We start from the raw sequence: 21068 nt of genomic DNA, 5'->3' as shown, positions 1-21068 counted from the left end.
CCGTCGAGGAGAAAAAAAATCAGTTGATGAAAAATGATTCAGTCTAATCAGGTAGTCAGCTGACCCGATGTTTTCAGGTGCATAACATTGCTCAACCTGACCGGCTGACACAAACCCAGGTCATAACACTGCTCCCACAGGCTTCATCGCTTCGTCCACCTCTCCTCTTACTCAGATATACTGATCGCTCTGGAAAACAGATTAAACATCCAGATTCCTCTGACCATGTCACCTTTTTCCACTTTTTACAATCTCTTTGCTTCCCAGCAAACCGAAGCCTTTTTTCTGATTTGCTTTATTGATAAGCGGTTTTGTTAGGCGGGCACAGCCGTTTGGCACCGATCCATTAAGCTCTCCTCACTTTGTTGAAATGCTCTTATTTCCCTTTCCTTTTAGCGCTCGAGTTCAGCAAATGTTAAAGGGGTGTCCAATCGCAGTTATTCAAGATTACTTCCTGATTACATTTCTTCCTCAAAGATGATGTTTCACCACTATCCTTCCGGGTTGTCAGTAATGCCTTTGGCACTTCTTAACCTAATTTTAGAGGTTTCAGCAGTCTTCTTTATTGTGTTCTTTGCTTGATGCAGTAACTTGACCCTTCTGAAACGAAGAAGCATCTTTTCCAGGACCAGAGGAGATGTCTTCCGATTTGGTGAAAGAAGAAGTTACTCACTGTTGCAGACCTGAAGCCTATTACTCACTGCAGTAATTATCTAGTAGAAGGCTCTTACCTATTTGCTTAGTAAATCCACATGGTGACCTTTTTGTTTTTTTGGTGAGGTAGTGTATTAAAAACAAGGGAGAAAATCACAAGATATTCAAAACAGAGAAACATTAAAAAATTATGAAAGACTCTTTAAAACAGAGACAATGAGAAAAGGTGTGAAAAAGAAGCAAAGAGGTATAAAAAAATAAAACACTTGTGAATAATAGAAGCAGAAGGCTAATTAAGGATTAAGGAAATGGGCATCTGCTCTTCATCTACCTAGGCTGCTAACTGTGGTTGAACCTAGTATGAAAAGCACGTGCGGGACGTAACTTGGAACCAAAGCGTGCGAGTTGTGCCAGCGCACCAGGACGCCTAATCCTCACCTTAAGTAACAAGCGTTTGAAGCGTCCTGTAGTAGGCATTACTGCATTACTTGTGTGCGTCTTGCAGGCTGCAGATGGATAAAGTTGGTCCAAGCATGGACAAACAAGGCCTGCCCGAAGCTTACAGGAATTACAGGATCTTTGTTTTGGTGCCAGAAAACTCCAGGGCACCTTTAGAAGTCCATGCCTCACTGGATCAGAGCACTTGAAGGACAGACAGCATATCAAGAAGTGATGGCTTTGGGTTTTGGCTTGTCGGTGTAAACAAAATCAGCCTGGATTTTACACGTCACTCTCAACGTTGAGTCGGCAGATAGTCTGATTAAGTTTACTTTGAGAGCTCATTTCAATACAGCAACCAAAGTGCTTGTAAAGTGCTCACAAAACAAACACTGCCTATATAAGACAGTGTATATAATAAATAATTAATGTAAGTCATAGCTTATACGTGGAAGCAGATGCCTCCTGATCTATGTTTGCATTCATTCTGAATTATAATTCTGCTGATGTATCATAAATCACATGTGGTACAAATGCTTCACTTCATCACCGTGCAACTATGGGTTGTACTCAGTTGTAATGCAAGATGCCTACAATTCGAAACACCCACAGATAACGTATGACCCCGTAAAAAGAAAAAGGTGTTAACGCTGAGATCGCGGAATAAACACATGTTTGCCGTTTCATACTGCGCATCTCTTATCCAGGTGATGCTGGCGGAGCTGAAGGGGACAGAAGACGTTTACGCAGTTAAAGTTCTGAAGAAGGACGTCATCCTGCAGGACGACGACGTGGACTGCACCATGACCGAGAAGCGCATCCTGGCCCTCGCCCGTCGACACCCCTACCTCACCCAGCTGTACTGCTGTTTCCAGACACGGGTAGGCTGACGTGTGAAGCAAAACGTACAGATTCAACAGCTGACTGCATTTCTCCTGTCTAATACCACTCCGTCCCTCCCTCTGTCTGCAGGACCGTTTGTTCTTTGTAATGGAATATGTGAATGGAGGAGATCTGATGTTCCAGATTCAACGATCCAGGAAGTTCGATGAGCCTCGCTCTCGGTTCTACGCTGCCGAAGTCACCTCAGCCCTTATGTTTCTGCACCGTAACGGAGTCATCTATAGGTAAACACCCTGCTGTCCTCGTTTGGTTTTTCCATCAAGGTCACTCTTAACTGTCAAAGAGAAAATATATATTTATATTTTGCTTTTTATTTTGGTACGAAAAGCCATAGAAAACATCAGTGCTTATTATCTGTTTACATTGCATGCACCTCCCCCAGTGAACCAAACTTTCCCAGAAAGTAGATGGTGCTAATAGCGTATCTGTGTCTTTCTGTTACAGGGATCTGAAGCTGGATAACATCCTCTTGGATGCTGAGGGTCACTGTAAGCTGGCAGACTTTGGTATGTGCAAAGAGGGCATCATTAACGGAGTCACTACCACCACCTTCTGTGGCACCCCGGACTACATTGCCCCTGAGGTGAGATTAACTCAAGGGCCTGCACTTCTTTATGTTGATAGGGTATAATGGTCGATATTCTTACCCTTGTATTGTTAAGTAGCTATTAGCTATTAACAACATTATATTTCACCTGGATATTTGAACATCTGTCCTGATAACATTAATCTGAGCTAAGTTAAAATCACAGATTCAGACTTATCAGTATTGTACTGATGTATCAAAGATGGAAGTCCCATGAGCTGAGTGCTTTTCATTTTTGCTGTCTTGCTGTTTTAAAATCTCGTGACGAGTGACGGACAGACTGTAGCCGAGGACCCCACAAACCACTTGTCTGGTCCTAATAATGGCTATAATTTACCAAATGGCTTCATTTTTTAACCGTGTGTGACCTGGAATTTGAAGTTGAGCCCATAAGTTCATTAGAAAGTGTTTTCTGAATTCAAAAATAAGGGAGCCGATTTCTATGCAGCCGTAAGCATTTTTTGCAGCCTGCTGCACTGCCCCCTGCTGGCCATTAAAAAAAATACAGGTTTAGGTCACAGCAGAGTTTTGGGCCACATTTTAGACCCAGAAGTTGTGCATATCTTATGCTGTCTATCCAACTTTAGCTCCCTTTTAGTCAGGACTAACAATCATATTAACAACAATCAACATCCGGCTCTGTTGCTCAGTGCGAAAGGGAACAATCTTCATTCATTTCAGGGTCATATGACTTCGCTGTCATCACAAGCATTTATTGGCTCCACCACCGTGCGTGCTGTGGGGTCATTAACTTCTGGGGGACTCTCAGTCCCCTTGGTTACAAATATAATGTTTAGTCTTTGTTAAGGAATCAATCAAACACTTTTTGGATAAATTGCCTAAAAATGTCACCGGCCGAAGTGCCATGTGTTCATGACGCATCTGAGTGCAATCACTTATCATGGGTATTACACAAGTCTGTGTTTGTGCACATCAGCTGAAGGTGGACACTGAAGTTGAAGAAAACTTGTGTGCAGCAGTTAAAGCATTTCAAGGGACTTTTATTTGCATAATTTTTAAGTAGATATGCTTTTAAGAAGTCAAAAAGCATATGAAAGATAAATTATTATTCAATGCAGAGACTTTTTATCTCTCTTAAACATGTATGGAGATGATCTTTAAGTAGTTCAGTTTCCCTTTCACTCTTGCTGCTGATGACATTAGTTAGGTCTATCCATTGTTTTGGCTTTTCTACACCACTTAAAGTGGAATAAAGTACATCCTATTGAGGCTCTTCACCTCAATGGATCTGTTTGCAGGATGTCACGCAAGCAGAAATGTATTTCCTCGTAATCATCTTGAGCTGTGTCATTTGGTTGAATTCAGATCCTGCAGGAGCTGGAGTACGGAGCCTCTGTGGACTGGTGGGCCCTTGGGGTGCTGATGTATGAGATGATGGCCGGACAGCCTCCGTTCGAAGCCGATAATGAAGACGACTTGTTTGAGTCGATTCTCCACGACGATGTCCTCTACCCCGTGTGGCTCAGCAAAGAGGCCGTTTCTATTCTCCGAGCGGTACGTGTCGTCTCTCCCAACATTATCTGACATTTTTGTAGGACTGGGAAGCTCTTGGGAAGCTCTCATCACCAATTTCTTTTGATTCTACAAGGAAAGCTTAGTTTATTTTAACTGTATTTAGGAGATTTTGATCAAAATCAATTAAAATCAGTTCAGTTTTATTCACATAGTGCCAAATCACAACAGTCTCCTTAATGTGCTTTATACTGTCAGGTAAAGGCCCTACAGTAATACAGAAAAAATCCAACAATCAGATAACCCCACTATGAGCTAGCACTTGGCAACAGTGGAAAGGAAAAACTCTCCATCAGAACCAGGCTCAGGGAGCAGCAGCCACCTCCTATGAGTGGTTGGGAGTGAATGTACTAATAAAGTACTTGTGTATTTTAACATGGACAACCAACATTTATTAAACGTGCTATGAAGAGAAATGTAGAACGGCTATATGAGCACTGTAACGAGTGTAACGATGCAGATAAGTTGAAGTTAAGTTAAACAAAAAACAAACTTCAATGTCTAAAAGGCTCAATTCCAGCCCAGACTTGGCCAGGCTTTAACTCAACAGCATCTCAATTAGCAAAAACTGTTCCTGCAAGAGAAGAATTCAGTCTTGTGGTCACCGTTTTAACTTTCATTCAGATTTCTATCCTCAGAGCGTCACACGAGCAAATCAAACTCAAAGTGCACTTGATGCAAAGGTGTCATGCTGCACTTTCCTCGGACACTGAGGAGAATTAAAAAAAGGTTAAATGCAGTCATAAAACTGCAGTGAATCACAAAGTGCTCTTATAATGCCGAACAGACAGCAGAACAAAAGCAACGCGGTAAATAACACCGGCACTCTGCTGACCTGTTTGATCACTCTGCCAGTGACTCTGTGGATGCTAAAAACAAAGAGCCGTTTATGCCTCGGCTCTATTATTAGCACCAAAATGCTCCCCCTCCCTTATCTCCTCAATCCCTAATCCTTTGTCTTTACTTGTGCAAACAAAGATGTGAAGTGTATTTTGTTATGGATTAAACCACAGCTAATAGTTTTCAAGGTCCTGCTTTTCTGGAAGAATAAGTCCAAAAATACAAATGTTTTATTTGTGCAGTTCATGACAAAGAACCCGGCCAAGCGTCTGGGCTGCGTCGTGAGCCAGGGTGGCGAGGAGGCCATCAAGACCCACGCCTTCTTCAGAGAGATCGACTGGGTACTGTTGGAGCAGAGAAAAGTCAAACCACCCTTTAAACCCCGGATTGTAAGAGACACACACTCTGCACAAACTCACACAGGCCATAGTTTTACATGCAGCTATTTCACACATAAACCTTCAGTAATGCATCGTGTATTTGATACTAAACATTTTTCAAGGCTCAGTAGTTTTGTGAACTTGTGGATAGGTATCCGAATTATTATTCTTTAGTTTTAAATTGCTGAAAGACTATATACATGACATATACTGAGCATATTCCGATTCTGATTCTGATTCTGAGGAACTACACCAACAAACTAGCAAAATACTCAAAAAATACTTGTTTCTCAAAATACTAATTTATCATTAAGCTAAAATCTCAACTGTAGCAGAACGAAACATAAGCTGCAATGTTCAGGTAATATTCGCTAACATTACCTGGCAATGGCTAAACTAAAGAGAGCAGCACACAGCCAAAAAAAATGCTTCTTTTTCTTAGTCCACCAGGTGGTGCTGTTGAGTTTTGGGTTTCATTTGGAAGTTGGTAAAACAAAGATGGAGGCCTGAGAGAAGTGCTGTATGTGTTTAAATCAGAGATGTTGCCGTTTTTTTTAACAAGAAAGGGACAAAGGAGATGGATTTGTAAGGAGTGTCATGTGAAAGTAAAATATTCTATGAATACTGTAAACATGAGGGCATATTTCATGCACTGCCATCCTCTCTGGTAATTCCTGCCTCTACTGCCGAGTTGGGGGACCTGTTCTTTGTACTTTGTTCTTTGTACCTGTACTTTGAGGTTTATTTTATCACCCCATTTGCAGTTAGTTGTTAAAAAGCTAATGTTAGCAAAGTATTTGAAACATTAGGGTAAGTGGGACCAGTAGTAAGGTTTTAAAGCCCTGCGGTGGCTGTTATATTTTCACCACCATCTCTGCTGGTGTCAAGTTGCATCGTAGACTTTCATCTGGGATTGTTTTTTAATACTGTATGTCTCTTTTTGTCTCAAATATAAAATTCAACATGAACACCTTTATTACTATGCTGTCAAAAGTCTTCAGGTTAGCTTTCAGGAATTTTAAAGCCTAGAAAGCCTGAAGTTAAAGTAGGCATAAGCACGGAGATTGAAAAAGTATCTCAATTCATTATGTTGAGTAATTCTCACAGTACCAGTCAAAGGTTTGGACACAGTCACCCATTCAGTTGTTTGCTGGCAGAATCGAAAAAGGGAAGTTCACATACTACGAGGTCAACTGAGAGTCATGACCTGCTTCCCCCTCCAGAATGGGCAGGCTTTAAGCGCACTCTGTCTCTGTCAATCATTCAAAAACAAGTAAATATGTGTTTTTAAAAAGTCTTTCGGTGTACTGAATTACTTTAATTTTAATATGTGTTTATTGATTTTGTTTGTGAAAGAAAGACTGTGCCATTTAGTCTCTAAAAGTAGCTTAAAAGGCTTGAAATCCCAATTTTGCTAATGCTAGATTTAAAAGGTTTGTGGCGTGTTAATTTAAGACCCCCTAAGAGAGCACCTTTCAAGGAACAGTAAGTCACAGTGGTCAGAAGGTGTCGCTGTCATGTAATTTTGAACGTTCTCTGACATCCTTCCCTCCGTCTGTGCCTTTGTGTGTGTGTTTTCGTGTGCATGCGTCTGCAGAAGACCAAACGAGATGTGAATAACTTCGACCAGGATTTCACCAAGGAGGACCCCGTGTTGACGCCCACGGACGAGGCCATTATCCGACAGATCAACCAGGAGGAGTTCAAGGACTTCTCCTACTGCGCCCCCGAGGAGACGCATACCTAACACATACACACACAAATACACACAGATCCAGCCACACTAAACTCGGTATGCACGCACTCACACATGCTGACACTCCATAGATCCATAAAATCCCTTTACAAATCACACACGCACACAAACACACACACACACACGGTCAGTCCTTTACTTTGAAGCTATTGGCTGTTGTTACTTTTGAGATATAATTTACTTGCATTGTGTTGTTGTTGTTGCCTGGGTTCATTATGAATATGAATATGAATTTAAATATGAATATGCACACGCTCTCACAAACAAACGCACGCACACATCGACACGCTCACGTGCGTACAAACACTACAATCCCAAGTTTTACGTGCCCTCGCGCACTCCTACAAGGTCACTGCGCACGCTCAGACAAAACCAAACACACATACACACACCTACACTGCTTCTCTCCCCGGCACCTGTACACATGTGGACTGTGGGTGCTGGGTGCAGAGGCTTGTATATAGCCTGTGTTGAGTGGCTGTATCGTGCTGGTGTTGTCTGCTATTAAAGGAGCGTCGTGGCGCATGGACAAGCACCCTACCTGTGTTATTACTGTCCTTATTGTGGACCAGTTAGGGCCAAATCCCCTTTTGTGCAATACCCTGACTATCTATATATTTTATGGTTTGTTTGTTCATGTGCGCGCGTGTGTGTATGTGGTTTTTTTTCTTCCTCAAAATGTGTTTTTTAAATTGTTTTTGTTGGATTATGGTATGACTGAAGTATTCACTCATTCTCTGTCCTTTGTGTACAAAGTGAATGTCGAGCTTACGAGTTACAGGCTATCGAACTAATTATGTCGAGCAGAGTGTTAGAGGCGGCCTGTGTAGCAGTGAAAAGCCCCATTTCCAGCTATTTCATCCGTCTGTTAGGTTCAGAGATTTGGTCTGCCCTCTTTGTGTGAATGTTGGCCTTTTTATTAATATTATTGTTATTATTATTATTATTATTGTGAATGTATATTTTCATGCGTGCGAATGTGTGAATTTCTTTTTTCCCCTTTTCTGTCTGTTTTTTAGCATTTCCATAGCAACCGTCAGTGTTTTCCCTTTCCTTGCACTCTATTTCAAAGCACCAATTCCCCTTTTCCACATCCAGCAGCTCTTTCAGCCAAAACCACACGCTTTATTTTTTCTGACTTTTGCTCTTTATGTTTTCAAGAATGGCTTTTTCTTTCTTATTGCTCTCTCTCTCTCTCTCTCGCTCTTTCTCTCTTTTTTATTCTAAATCTAATTATTATTATTATTATTGTAAAGTGTATCTGGAGAAATCCTTTGTGCATAATACTATAACTATACTATTATAGGTCTGTTACAGCCGGGTTGATAAGACGTGTTGAGAGCCAGCAGCTGAATTACCTCTCACTTCACACACAAACACACACACATACACAATAAGCACCAATACAGACTAGCTCCTTTTCCACCTCCCCCTTCTTCTCACTTTCTATTGTGCAGACACACACACACTAAACACAGAAGGACTGTTGCGTACTGTACAGTGATCTGAAGATGAGCTGGTTGCTCTCTGTGCAGTAGAGTTGATGTGTAGTGAAGCTTTGTGCACCCAGGGGTAGGGCTGTTCCTGGTCACACTATCTTACTCTGTGCCAAAATGTAGTGCAACAGCCGGGCTAGTCCTGTCTGGTCTGATTCCAATAAAACACTGAGCTGTCTACATCAATCCCAGACTACATTGTGTCTTTTTCTTATTGTTCTTTTCCCCTTCTTTGCTTTAATCGATTCTAACCTGCTGCTGTTCAGAGGCAAATCTGTGGGATGCTCAAAAGTTTATGTAAGAGAAGAAGAAGAGGGGAGGGAGGGTGGAGTGGAGGGAGGAGGAAAGAAGAGGGGAGGGAGATGCTTCTCGTCAAGGCTGACCTATCATCACTTTTGGAGCCCTCTAGGTAATTTGCATGCCAAGGGGAGATGAGACTGTTTGGAATCCATTCAAGTCATCTGTGCAGCACGGTGGGTCTAATTGCCTGTCTGATGAACTAGTCTACCTGTGATGGTGCAAATTGCAGTGCAGAGATTCGCTGTTGTGCCGTGAACTCCTGCTGCCATCGCGCCTGCTTTCCTGAGCCGTCATTCACCATGCGAGACATCTGCGAGGCACGATGACAGCTGACAAGGAGAAGAGAAGGTAAAGCAGCGTGTTGCTTTGTTCATAGGGGCATTCATTTGGCAGCAATAAATCTTAATAGATCAAGTTTAAGTGAGTTGCCAGCTAACTGAGGTAAAGAAGTGAGGTCAAAGAGAGTGCTGTGGCCACTCTGGATGCCTCAGATCTTAACCACGGTGCACTGTTGACCTTCCACATCTCTTCATCAGTGGTGGGGGAACTATTAAAAAACAAAGACACTAAAAACTGCAAAAGATAGAATTCAAATACTTCAAGGTAAAGCTCTGGAATCAAGTCTTTCAGTAGAAATGAGGCAATGTTAGCAGTAAAAACACTGAAGGTGAAGTAGGAATAAGCATGGAGATTGAAGAAGTGTCACATATTGAGAAATTCTCTAAACTCACACAGATTATGTCAAAAGTTCACAGTGTGATGAAGCTGAAACATGACTGTTTTTACAGTTCCTGTAAAGCTGAGGAACAATGTCACTTTATTTATTTATTTATTTATTTTTCCTTACATCAGTTTGAACACAGACTCCAAGTCTGCAGAGTCACAGCATTAGCAGGCAAAATGCAGAAAATGAACAATATTATCTTCCGATATCAAAGAGAGTACATTTTAAATAGTCTTTGAGAAAATGCACTTCATCCAGTATCATCTCACTTTTACTTTAGTGACTAAATGAGTGAGTTTTCTCTAGTTTATATGTATCTATGTTGTGTGCAGCATAGAGCATACTTGCAGTAAAATGGTGTTTATAAACTTATCTATCTTAATTTTAGGTAGTAAAATCTGATGTAAGTTTGATTGAGAGAAATTTAGTTCGGCCTTCTTTGCATTTCCTGACTTCTGCTTTCTGAAGAGCGATCAGCCGTGAGGCTGCTCGAAGGAGACGGCGAGTGGAGTCTGACGTGTTTGGGGATTTGTCTCGCCTCCTGCCGCTGCAGCCCTCCATCAGAGCTCACCTGGACAAGCCCTCCGTCATTCGCCTGACCCTCAGCTACATACGCATGCACACTCTGCTCAAAGGTAACAGCGCACATGTGAAGACATTTAACACCGTCTCTGGCCTCTGTGTGTGAGATACACTCAGAGCAAACTGAATCACAAGGAGAAAAACACCACTTGAAGTCAGTAAATATACGCATTTACATATTTATGGCACCATTTATGTTCTGGGCACTGATATTAGTTTGCAGGTTTTAGAGAAAATATAGTGAAATATAGAGAAAACCTTCAAATGATGCAAATGCTTTGTTTCTTTGATGAGATTTCCTTTATTTCTCCTGAAATCTGGGAAATTCATACAACCCCCCCCCCAAAATAGCTCACAAAGTGTAGAGAACAAGCACAAAAATAGCTAAAATTGAAATGTTAACAGTGCTGTTCAAAAATAATGTGTTTCATAATACAAACAGATGTCCAATAAGGTGATATCCATAAATAAATACATGCAATTGGGCTGTTTAAACTATTTAATTCTTGCTGAGGTGTGTCTGGCCTATTTATTTATCAATCCATTATCCTGCCAAGAATCCCAGGAGTCTTTGTGTTTGCTCTGCGCCTGTCTCACAACAGTCAATCCATCCGCTTTAAATTCAGCTTGTGTTTGGGTTACATTTGACCTGTTTTGACATTTGATAGCAGCAGAAATGCTTTAAATGTTTCTAAAGTGACCTGAAACACACAGAAAATGACTAACATGACTAACAGGTGCTAAAAATATTTTACAAATGGATTTTACATCAATTTCAGGGAATCCTGCAACTGTGCATGCCGTGTCTATGTGTATTTCATATGGGACAGTAGTGACAGTTCAAGGTGGACCTCAACACAATTGTATATGGTGTTTCTCTACTCAGTTTTAGCATTTAAAGTGTTTTCTTCCTCCAAGCCTCATTCACACATTCATACACAAGCCTTTTATCGAAACCCAGTTGCCGTTAACCACACATTCACACACTCATATTCATACTCTGATGGAAGTATTAGGGGGAGCTCATAGCTCTACCACCTGACCCAAAGAAATCTGCTAACAGAGTAAGAGTAAAACAGCATAAGAGTGATCATATATGGAGAACATAAGGAAGAGCGGCCGTACAGGGGTCACAGGATCTGTTGACACAAACACAAGATCTGAAATTTTTCAGCATGGCGGTGGAGTGGTTAGTACAGTTGCCTCACAGTTCCTGGTTTAAATTTTCTGTGTGGAGTGTACGTGTGCTCTCTGGGCCTTCAGGGGTTTCCTTCAGTTTTCTTTTGGCCCGTCTCCTCGTCTCCTCCCACGGTTCAAAGACATCCATGTTAGGTTAACTGGTGAGTCGAAACTGGTTGTGGATGTGAGGCAGAATAAAGTGCTTGAAGTAGATGGAATAAAGCGGTGTATTAATGTGTGGTTAAAGTGTGAGTTGTAGCTAAAAGTGCTTTGTGTGGTCAGAAGAACTAAAAAAGCACAACACAAATGCAAGGACATCACGTGAGCACCCACAACGGAGCAAAATAATCTAAAAATAAACAAGTTAGAATTAAAGTCTGAAATCAGTCTGATTCGAGTTAAAACTAACTGAGATTATGAAGCTAACCAAGCTGCCAGTTCAGTGAGTGTGGAAAACACACATGCAAGATTTCCTACTGATGCTTTTAATGTGCAGACTAATCCTTTTTTAAAGCATTTTGTGTGTTTCAACTGACAATTAATCTCTAATTAACACTGATAATTATAAATGGCAGTTTTAATGATATAAGAGTGAGGAAATAGTTAACAGCTGTAATGGTTATATAATAAAGCTCAACAGTTCACGTTCAGTAAAATACATTTAAATTATTATGGCTGTCTTAGGACATGAGGTTGGGTGATCACAGTGTTTTTTCTCTTTTTCTCTTACATCTAATAAATAGATTAATCATCTATTTATTACCATCACAGAGACTATTTGTACAGAGTTGTAGTTCTGAGTCAAATCTTGGCTCCACACTTGGACATGAAATATGAGCAGTATGAAAGGGTTATGTAAGGCCATGTGCAAATTCATGTTTTCATCCCTTCATCCCAGAATATTGGGTTAATTCAACTTGATTAAATATTTTAATATTATTATGTGGTTTTCAGTGCCCCACTTCCAGTGGCTCAGTGTCCACAAACCACTACCATAACTTAACCCCAACACCAAGTCTTAGCACGCCAGATATTTAAATATGTGTGAAAAACCAAAATGATTTAGTCACTCTGAAAATCTAAAACTCAAGCTGGTTCTCACAGAGCAGAGAAGCACACCCGTTTTTGTTTTTGCTTTTGTTTTTGTTTTTGTCATATTCTTTTTTCTTTTGTTTCCTGTGTGAGTTAATTTCACTCAGTCGTGCCGTTTAGATCATCAGTTCTCAAGAAAGCTAAAAACCACAATCTGTCAGTTCTGCACAGCCGTGTTGTGAGCAGACACCTTGGCCATCTCTTTAAAATTAGACACCTATAAAATTTGATGCTTTGCCGCACGTGCTGCATTTAGAAAACATCTGTCAATTGTATATACAAAAAATTAACAAGGGTTACACTATTCATAAAAAGGAACTGGACTAATAAAGACAAGTTAGGATAACAGGCTCGTGTAGTTTTTTCTGCTTACTTAAAAGGTTTTCAGATTAATACATTGTTAAAATGTGGAGATGCAAAAAAAAAGTGAAGAAAAAAAATTCAACGGGCTTGTGGGTTTTAGATTCAGATTGGTTTTAGAAAGAGGAAGTCTAAGATAACACAAGTACTAACAGCTGAAGCAAACACACAAAATGAAAAAGGAAACGCATCTTTTGTTATCCACTGAAAATGTAGACTAGAAAGCTTTGTCATGTAAAAACCACTCTGTTTGTCTTAGAAAATGATGGGATAAATGCCGGGAGTAGGCACATGATAACATATCAGCAAGCGGTGGAAGGTGGAGATGAACAGAGCGGCTGTGACGGAGCACAGGACGAAGAGGAGAAAGACACAGAGGAATTCGAAGCCTCGCAGGAGACAAACATGTACCTGGGGATCTTGGAGGGATTTGTCATGGTCTTGTCCACTGAGGGAGACATGATCTTTCTGTCTGACAATGTCAGCAAGTACATGGGCCTGACTCAGGTAAATAAACCCACATATATTCTTACTATTCTTTTAAATAACCAGTAGGATTCAGGACTGAAATACTCTTCTATGTTTTCTCAAAGACTGAGTTGATGGGACACAACATTTTTGAATATACTCATCCCTGTGACCATGAAGAAATCAGAAGTAATCTGCGTCTAACAGCAGGTGGGTATTTGAACATCAAGTATATACGTTTTTCATATATGTTGGACACCATTTCAAAGCAAATATCTAATCAGCCAATCACACGGCAGCAACTCTGTGCATTTAGGCATGTAGATGTTGTCAAGGCGACCCACGGAAGTTCAAACTGAGCATTAAAACAGCAACTCAAATACCCACTCGTAGCATCCAAGACACGCAGAAGAGCATCTCTAAATCCACAAAATGTTAATTTGAAGCAACTGGTTTACAGCAGCAGAAGACCACACTGGGTGCCACTTCTGCCGGACTCACCAAAATGGGACAAGGAAGATTATAAAAACATCACCTGCTCTGATGAGTGTCAGTTTCTGCTGCAACATTCACATGGTATGGTCATGATTTTGTGTAAACAATATTAAAGGATGGATCTATCCTGCCTTGAATCAACATTTCAGGCTGGTGGTGGACGTATAATAGTGCGGGGGATCTTTTCTTGTCACACTTTTGGCCCTTTATGACCCACTGAACCGAATGACGCACTTTAAACACCAGAGCCTATCTGACTATTTCCATTGAGCATGTACTGATGACAGGTTCTTGTCTCAAAGCTCAAATCATCTCAAGCTGGTTTCCTGAACATGAAAATGAGTTCACTGTACTCAAATAGTCTCGACAGTCACCACATCTCTTCAATGGAATGGGAGATTCCCATCATTGATGCGTAGCTAATAAACCGGCAACTAAAGAAGTTCTGAAGCCATAAAGGTGGTTTAGCATATTGTACCTAACAAAGTGTCCAGTGAGTATATCATCATACAGCTTTGTCCATGTGGCTAAATTAATTACTTATTTTTAGAGGAAGTTTGGTACGGTGAGAAGAGGGACTTTGTCATGAGGATAAAAAGTGCTCTGACTCACAGAGGAAGAACCGCCAACCTCAAGTCGGCTACTTGGAAGGTTCGTGAGAAACAGTACCGCTTAAAAATATCTTTTTTAAAAATGGCCCCCTGGTCTACATCATGATGATTTTTATCGCACCTCCCATTTCCAACTCTGTGAGTTCAGGTTCTGCACTGTCAGGGCCGAGCAAAGGTGTGCGTGGACCCATCTGCAGTTTCCTGTCTGCTCCTGACCTGTCGGCCTCTGCCTCTCTCACACACCCTGCTCAGCAGATACACCTTCACCAGCCAGCACAGCATGGACATGAGGTTTACCTATTGTGACCAGAGGTGTGTACATGCATTCAACCAAAGGTGGAATTTGTTGTTTATTTAAAGGCTTGTCTTTTTGTAATTACTCTTCAACTAGTAGCTTCGATTAATTAGTGCTTGTGAATAAGCGGAAATAAGTAACAACGGGAAAAAACCCCCAACAAAAAAACCCCCATGCAGATGCATTTTTAACCACCATATATATTACTTTAATACATTTAAAATGAATGCAGGATGTTAAGTTGAAAAACAGGAACATGTCTGGTAATCTTATTATGCAGTGCTGGATATTATGAAATTATATTTTTTCAAAAAGGGACAATTTTCGAAGCCAATTCGGAGCCAACTTTGTTTAAAAACTGTGCTGCATTAAGTGTTCTATCTGAACCCTCAGCCAAGAAAGCTCAACCAAAAAATCGGCTACAGTATACAGTTCAAACATTAAAGTAGAAATCATTACAACAAGTTTCATTATGATTCTGGTTAGAAAATCCTGATATGTCATAGTTATAGCAGATTGGTAGTTAATAACCTTCAGTGTAACACATTTCAGGGCCTGACCTATGTTTATATAAACAACTCTGTGGTTATAATGCAAACCCTTGCCAGCTGAGAATGAGTGCACAGCATAATGTGTGACTGTATGAAAGCAGTGAATTGTAAACTTGCTTTTGGTGTTGGCTTTTGCACTTTTGTCATTGGAATTAAAGAAGAATGACTGTGCAGTTGTTTGTAAAGGCAACAGTGACTGGTTTATTAACATGCTTTTAATCCTCAGTGTTGCTGACTTGTAAAATCAAATCATTTTGCCTCGTGTGTGTTTCTGTGTCTGCAGAGTGACTTCTCTTTTGGGCTACAGACCTGAGGAGCTGCTGGGCCGCTCCATCTATGATCTCTGTCACGCACTGGACACAAGCTGTTTGAACAAAAATCATCTAAACTGTAAGCACTGACACACACACACAGACATGCACGCGCACACACTACACACCTATAAATACTTAACTCCGTATTTCCCCGCAGTGTGTCTGAAGAACCAGTCAGTCAGCGGTCAGTACAGGATGCTGGTGAAAGGTGGAGGTTACGTTTGGGTGGAGAGTCACAGTGCTGTCATCCCCAGCGTCCGACCCTCCAGGTCCAGACCTGGCATCCCCCAGCCGCTCTGCATCCTCAGCGTTACCTACGTCCTCAGGTGTGTGCATTATTTTTGAAACCGCTTTGATTTAGCATGGCCATCACAGTAAACATGTTATTGGCTTTATTTCTAACCAGATTGGTAGCTCCATTGTCACCTCCTGACTCAGGACCAGGCCCTATCTCTTAACCCAAATCAATTTTAAGAATCATTTCTGGTGGTTTACCCAGACTACAGTGATGCATTAACTTCCAACATGCGACTCTGACAATAAATGATCCTTTCAATGATTAATGATCAACCAATTTCAACCAATCCACAAAAATGCCTACCACAGGTCTTTATAACATCCAGGGTGTTTGCACAAGCTGGAGCACTGATGTCCCAAATGGAAACGTGTTAATGGAAAGGGATTAAAAAAGGTGTTTGCAGGTAGATTTGTACGCCATAGCATCTATTATTTGTGAAGGGGAGAATATGAATCGAATAACTTAAAGCAACATATTATTATCTTTGAGGCTGTAACTAAGGATGATAAGTTATTGAAAATTAATTTGTTGATTATGTCTTAATAGAGAAATGTAGTATGATGACCTGTAGGGTTCCTCAGTAGTCTGGGCCTGGACCTCCTGTTTTCTTTATACATGTTACCCCTGAGGCATGTCATCCACAGCAATGGTGTGAGTTTTCCTTTTTATGCAGATGACACACAGCTGCGCGTCTATTTTAACCTCATGTGACATTCTCTTAAAATCAAATCATTGAGTGACTGCATCCAATATATTAAATGCTGGATGATACAGAAGTTCTTGGAACAAAATATGGATAATTAAAACTGAAGTAATTGTTACTGGCCCCAGTGAATCTGACACGCTCACATGGACGCACCTGAACTCCGTGTCTGTAAAGTTGGGCCAGTACTGTAAAAGCTTTGGCATCAGTTTTAACAACCAGGTCACACTGAATAACTTTTCAGTTCAGTTTTTCAGTCTCGTTAAAGTAGCTTAGGAAACTTATCAGCTCCGTTTTATTCAAAGGAAATCTAGAGAAAATCGCACATTTCTGGGTTGGATAAGTAAAACTCATTATACGCAAACTATTGCTGATTCGAACTGAAACTTCTTACTAAAATCAAAAAACAACAGATCACTCCCGTTTCGGCTTCACTTCATTGGTTAACTGTTAATTTTAGAACTGATGTTGTTGTTGAATTTTAAGGCCAGCTGGCATCTGACATATTTGCCTGGTTTAAAGCTGCTGGGCAACCCACAATCATTGGTTGAGAGTCAATGGTGATCTGGCTTTTTCTGTTAGGAGATCCATTCTTTGAGACAATCTTTTTTTGAGATAAGCTGTTTTCTTTTCTCCATCTTGTCTCCCAAAGCACTTGGGAACTTTCTTTTAAAGAAATTCATAAAATATAAAATATCTCCTTTGCAAAAACTCAGATAAAAGTGAAAACTCTGAAGGTAGAATGTTGTTTTGTCGTTGCTGTTTTAATACAACTCAGAGTGCTGTTATTTACAGATGTTTAATATTGTGTGCATGTGTGTGTCACAGTGGTGTGGAGCAGCCATCTCTGCAGCTCTCCCTGGACCAGACTATCCACAGATATTTGAATTGAAATCGAGATCTGAAGTGATGTCTGCGAAACCTTCCGTCCTTCTGGGAGCCCTCATCGATTATTTCTATTAATCAGATTTCATTAAATTTTTGACTTTTAAAATCAGAGTGGCTGTCTCTGTGTCTTGATGCAGATTATTGTATGCATTATTTGATGAAGAGTGTTTGGATTTAGACTGTTGTCTGTTAATTACATCCACAAACTTGTAAAAGGATGTTTTGTTAGTTCAGGTAGATATGTTGTTGTATTTGGAGTTTTTCCCTTCACAGTTTCTGTCTTACACTTTTGCAGAATTACTGCAGTATGACAGCTTCTCATTCTCTAAAACAAAAAACTGAAAGCCTAGGTGTAGACTGTGGTTGATAGTCAGTTGACGGGGTGTTCTGAGAGTTCAAATATGTTGATGAAAGCAGGCAGTTTGACTTTTTCTTGACCTCCCTGGGCCTGACCTTACTTCCTTTGGGGTTTCCTTCTGAGCCACCTGACACGTGGGGTGACATCTGACTGCCAGCCATAATGCAGCGCGCACACAGACATGCACATACACACACATACAGGCTATATAGAGAGAGATACGCATTGTGCTGATGTGGAGATGTGAGTAGACGCAAGTCAAAGCCACAGCTTCCTGAATAGAAACACACGATAGGAAAGTTCTCATGGGAACTCTGTCAACTTTTAACCTCTTGGCCTCTAAATGCACGCAACACACACACACACACACCTACACACACACACACACACACACACACCAGGCTGTTTCGAGTTTCAGTTCAGTTAGTTTTACTACTATTGAATCAAAGTGAATCAAAACATTCACTGTAAATGAAAACAGTCCGAAAAATTACAAAGAACACATGATGAATATAGTTTTGTTAATAAGAAAATTATGAAAACCCCAAATTATTTCTCTGTGTCCGCTGTTCACAAACATATGTTGTTATACCAACATAGCACCTGCTGAATGAGCATGCTCTTCAGCTCCTCCTTTGCATCTCTGCTGTAACTGTGATCCAGGAAGCACTGATGTGGTTATTCACGGTGTCTAGACTTCTCTGGTAAAACATAACTGTGCTGAAAGTTGTTTTAGCCACCATAGTTATATATAAAACTAGTGTTTCACTGACTTTATTTCAGCATATGTTGAACCCTTTGAAGTTATAATGCTTTGTTACGCATCAAACCATTGTTTCTCAACATTTTTTAGCGATGTACCCTGAGCTTAAAATACTTTTTCCACCAAGTGCAACCTCAAGCCAAAAACAGAAAAGAAAAAAATGTGAGAGATGAAAAAGAACCCCCATAACTGCGTATTACATTAGATTAACAAGAAGATGATATCATAGGTGTACAATCGGAGTCTCTCTGCTAAGTTGTGCTTAAATTGAATGACAAACATGGGCTGTTTTTTCACCGAGGATCTTAGTCATCTGTAAACAAATGTCAGTTGCTTTCACCTTTTGTGAGGCTTAACGGCCGTTGACTTTGTCATAACATTGGAAACAGAACTTTCCAGACTTATTTTTCATTAAACTTACAATTTATTTCATAACTTGGGGGAACTTGAAAGCAAAAATTGACATAATCGAGACTATCTCAAAAATGATGCTCTTATTTGGGGAAAACTCAGCAAAGGACATTGGCTGTCTCAGTGTTGGAAGAAGATGCAGTCTCCCAGCATATTCATCTATGATGCTAAAAGAATCAAGTGCCTCCAGTGCTGATAGCCTAAAGGGAAAAAGGTGGCACATACACGAAAATGGTTCTGATTAAGCACGTTTGTTGACATGACCAGAATAAATTTAGATTTTACAACTTTTTCCTGTAGTTTTGTTCAAATTCTGCCCATTTAGCTTTGGGTAATTAGCACTGGAAAATACTGGCTCCAACTGATAACTCTGGTCATTAGATTTTTTTTTTAATGGAAGGTTTCTTTGCAAAGGTAGTTCTTCTTAAATCTGGGAAAGTAAAAACAAGGAAATGTAAAAGTCAAACGCTGTCTGCGAGTTGGAATTTGCTAATTCATTCAGTATGTGGAGTAAAAGCTCTTGTTACAAAACAAACAAACAAAATAACAGCTTGTCATTTTTTAGAGCTTTGTCACTAAGTGGTATGACAGAATAACAGAAACAGAATAAACAGAAACACAATATCACAGCAGATGTGAAGGTAAAATTATTAATCAAGCAAATATTTAATGTTTTAACTAATCTTATCTCATTGTCCCACTATCCAAACATATGAAACCAAACTTATGTTTTAATGTTATTTGTACATTTTCTTTCACATTTTCTTGGCTCAGGAAGCTCATTGCAGTTTCAAAGAAGAAGGCCTGCAATGATTTGCATTCTCATCCTCACACTGATGCAGTGACACCAGAATGTGGGAACAATGTTTGCACCATCTAGTGTTGAATGCTAGTCACTGAAGCAAACCCAGTCGCAGTGTTAGTTCAAACCTCCATCAGTCTTTTTAGTTTTGGCTACAGCTTAATGTTCTGCATGGATCAAAACCATCTCATGTGACTTGTGATTCTGGAAAGCATCCAACAATAATTTTAATAGTTTTTATTTACGTGCTCATAAAAAGCACAATAAAAAAACATTCATATTACTTTTAATGTGTATTTACCTTTTTACTATCCGAAACTTATGGATAGATTTAATGAAAGAGTCACCAGAGGTAGAGCTTTTCTGGATTCTTGAAGAGAATCTGAGAGGATTATTTTGCTAAATTGTACATTTCTTATCATAACTACAGTGGCCCTGAGAGGTCTTTTAAGCATGTCACAGCGAAATCCTTCACGTTTTAGTTTTTGACACTTCCGCAGCTTTTCTGCCACATTATTGTTTCCCTTAAATCACTTCTGTTGTGCATTTTTCCAAGTGATTCAGTTGCATTGCGTTCGACCTCCCAGGGCTACTGTACATTTCTTTACAAAGACCTTTCAAATATACAGTAATGCGAAAGATATCTGACGTTTTCTTTAGCTTATTAGACTAATAAATAACAAATTAATCCCACTCCAGAAAATCTTTGAATCCATTGAGTACATTTTGCATGGAACATAACTACCTGTTCGCAATGCAAAAAGTGTTTCTTCATATGCTATTATGTGTAAAGACCCTCAGGTTATCAACTTCCTGAAACAAGTTGTTTTTGTTCTCTTCTGACTGAGAACAAACAGGTCTGAAGAGCAGGTGGGCGGACCCCCCCGTGCTTACAGTGCTTGAAATGACCATATTAAGAATATCTGCTCTCAGTGACATCATAAAAATCCAAGAGCCCTCAGAGTTGTCTGAAACCTGAGCCTTAGACTCACAGACGTTAATTGTAAATCTTACTATTATTATTGTTATTATTAATTAGGTTTTGGCCATCCACCTTTTTTTAAAAGCATGTTTACAGAAACCAATGAAAAGTGAAATAGGCCAACTTAAAAACAAATGAAAGGGAATTGAAGACCAGTAACATTAATAACCAATATAAGTCCATATTTATAAATATTGATTCTTTAATGAAGGATATCATAACATACGCAGCAATCACAACATCATGACATAACACCATAATCAAAGAAAACATGGGGAAATAATATTTTGTAATCTTTTTCAACAT

At 40.0% G+C, this 21068-nt stretch overlaps 2 protein-coding genes across 2 annotated transcripts in view; both read left to right on the top strand.

Annotated features, from left to right (window-relative positions):
* The window catches only part of LOC102296858 (protein kinase C epsilon type), a 52111-nt gene extending 43339 nt beyond the window's left edge, over positions 1-8772 (top strand). Inside the window, exons 10-15 of the mRNA XM_005943910.3 lie at positions 1800-1973; positions 2065-2219; positions 2440-2578; positions 3908-4096; positions 5197-5343; positions 6932-8772. Coding sequence (XP_005943972.1) covers positions 1800-1973; positions 2065-2219; positions 2440-2578; positions 3908-4096; positions 5197-5343; positions 6932-7081 — 954 coding nt within the window. The 3' untranslated portion in view covers positions 7082-8772. The remainder of the gene's footprint in view (positions 1-1799; positions 1974-2064; positions 2220-2439; positions 2579-3907; positions 4097-5196; positions 5344-6931) is intronic.
* A 126-nt stretch (positions 8773-8898) lies between these two features.
* Positions 8899-19927, top strand: LOC102296554 (endothelial PAS domain-containing protein 1). The gene is made up of 9 exons (XM_005943909.3): positions 8899-9234; positions 10079-10245; positions 13083-13330; positions 13417-13501; positions 14337-14437; positions 14546-14709; positions 15527-15633; positions 15715-15883; positions 17387-19927. Exons 1-9 carry the CDS (start codon positions 9209-9211, stop codon positions 17448-17450), a joined length of 1131 nt encoding a protein of 376 aa, XP_005943971.1. The 5' UTR covers positions 8899-9208; the 3' UTR covers positions 17451-19927.
* Positions 19928-21068: the final 1141 nt, after the last annotated feature.

Source organism: Haplochromis burtoni, unplaced genomic scaffold (assembly GCF_018398535.1).
Source record: "Haplochromis burtoni strain Fernald_Lab_line unplaced genomic scaffold, NCSU_Asbu1 Contig_278, whole genome shotgun sequence".
NCBI lineage: Eukaryota > Metazoa > Chordata > Actinopteri > Cichliformes > Cichlidae > Haplochromis > Haplochromis burtoni.
This window is presented reverse-complemented; position numbering and strand designations above follow the sequence as displayed.

Bases quoted from the DNA above. Each gene is read 5' to 3' on its own strand.
- LOC102296554 (XM_005943909.3), top strand. From the start codon at position 9,209: ATGACAGCTGACAAGGAGAAGAGAAG. The intron at 14,710-15,526 runs GTGTGTACATGC...CTGTGTCTGCAG, and splicing joins TTTACCTATTGTGACCAGAG to AGTGACTTCTCTTTTGGGCT. The intron at 15,634-15,714 runs GTAAGCACTGAC...ATTTCCCCGCAG, and splicing joins GAACAAAAATCATCTAAACT to TGTGTCTGAAGAACCAGTCA.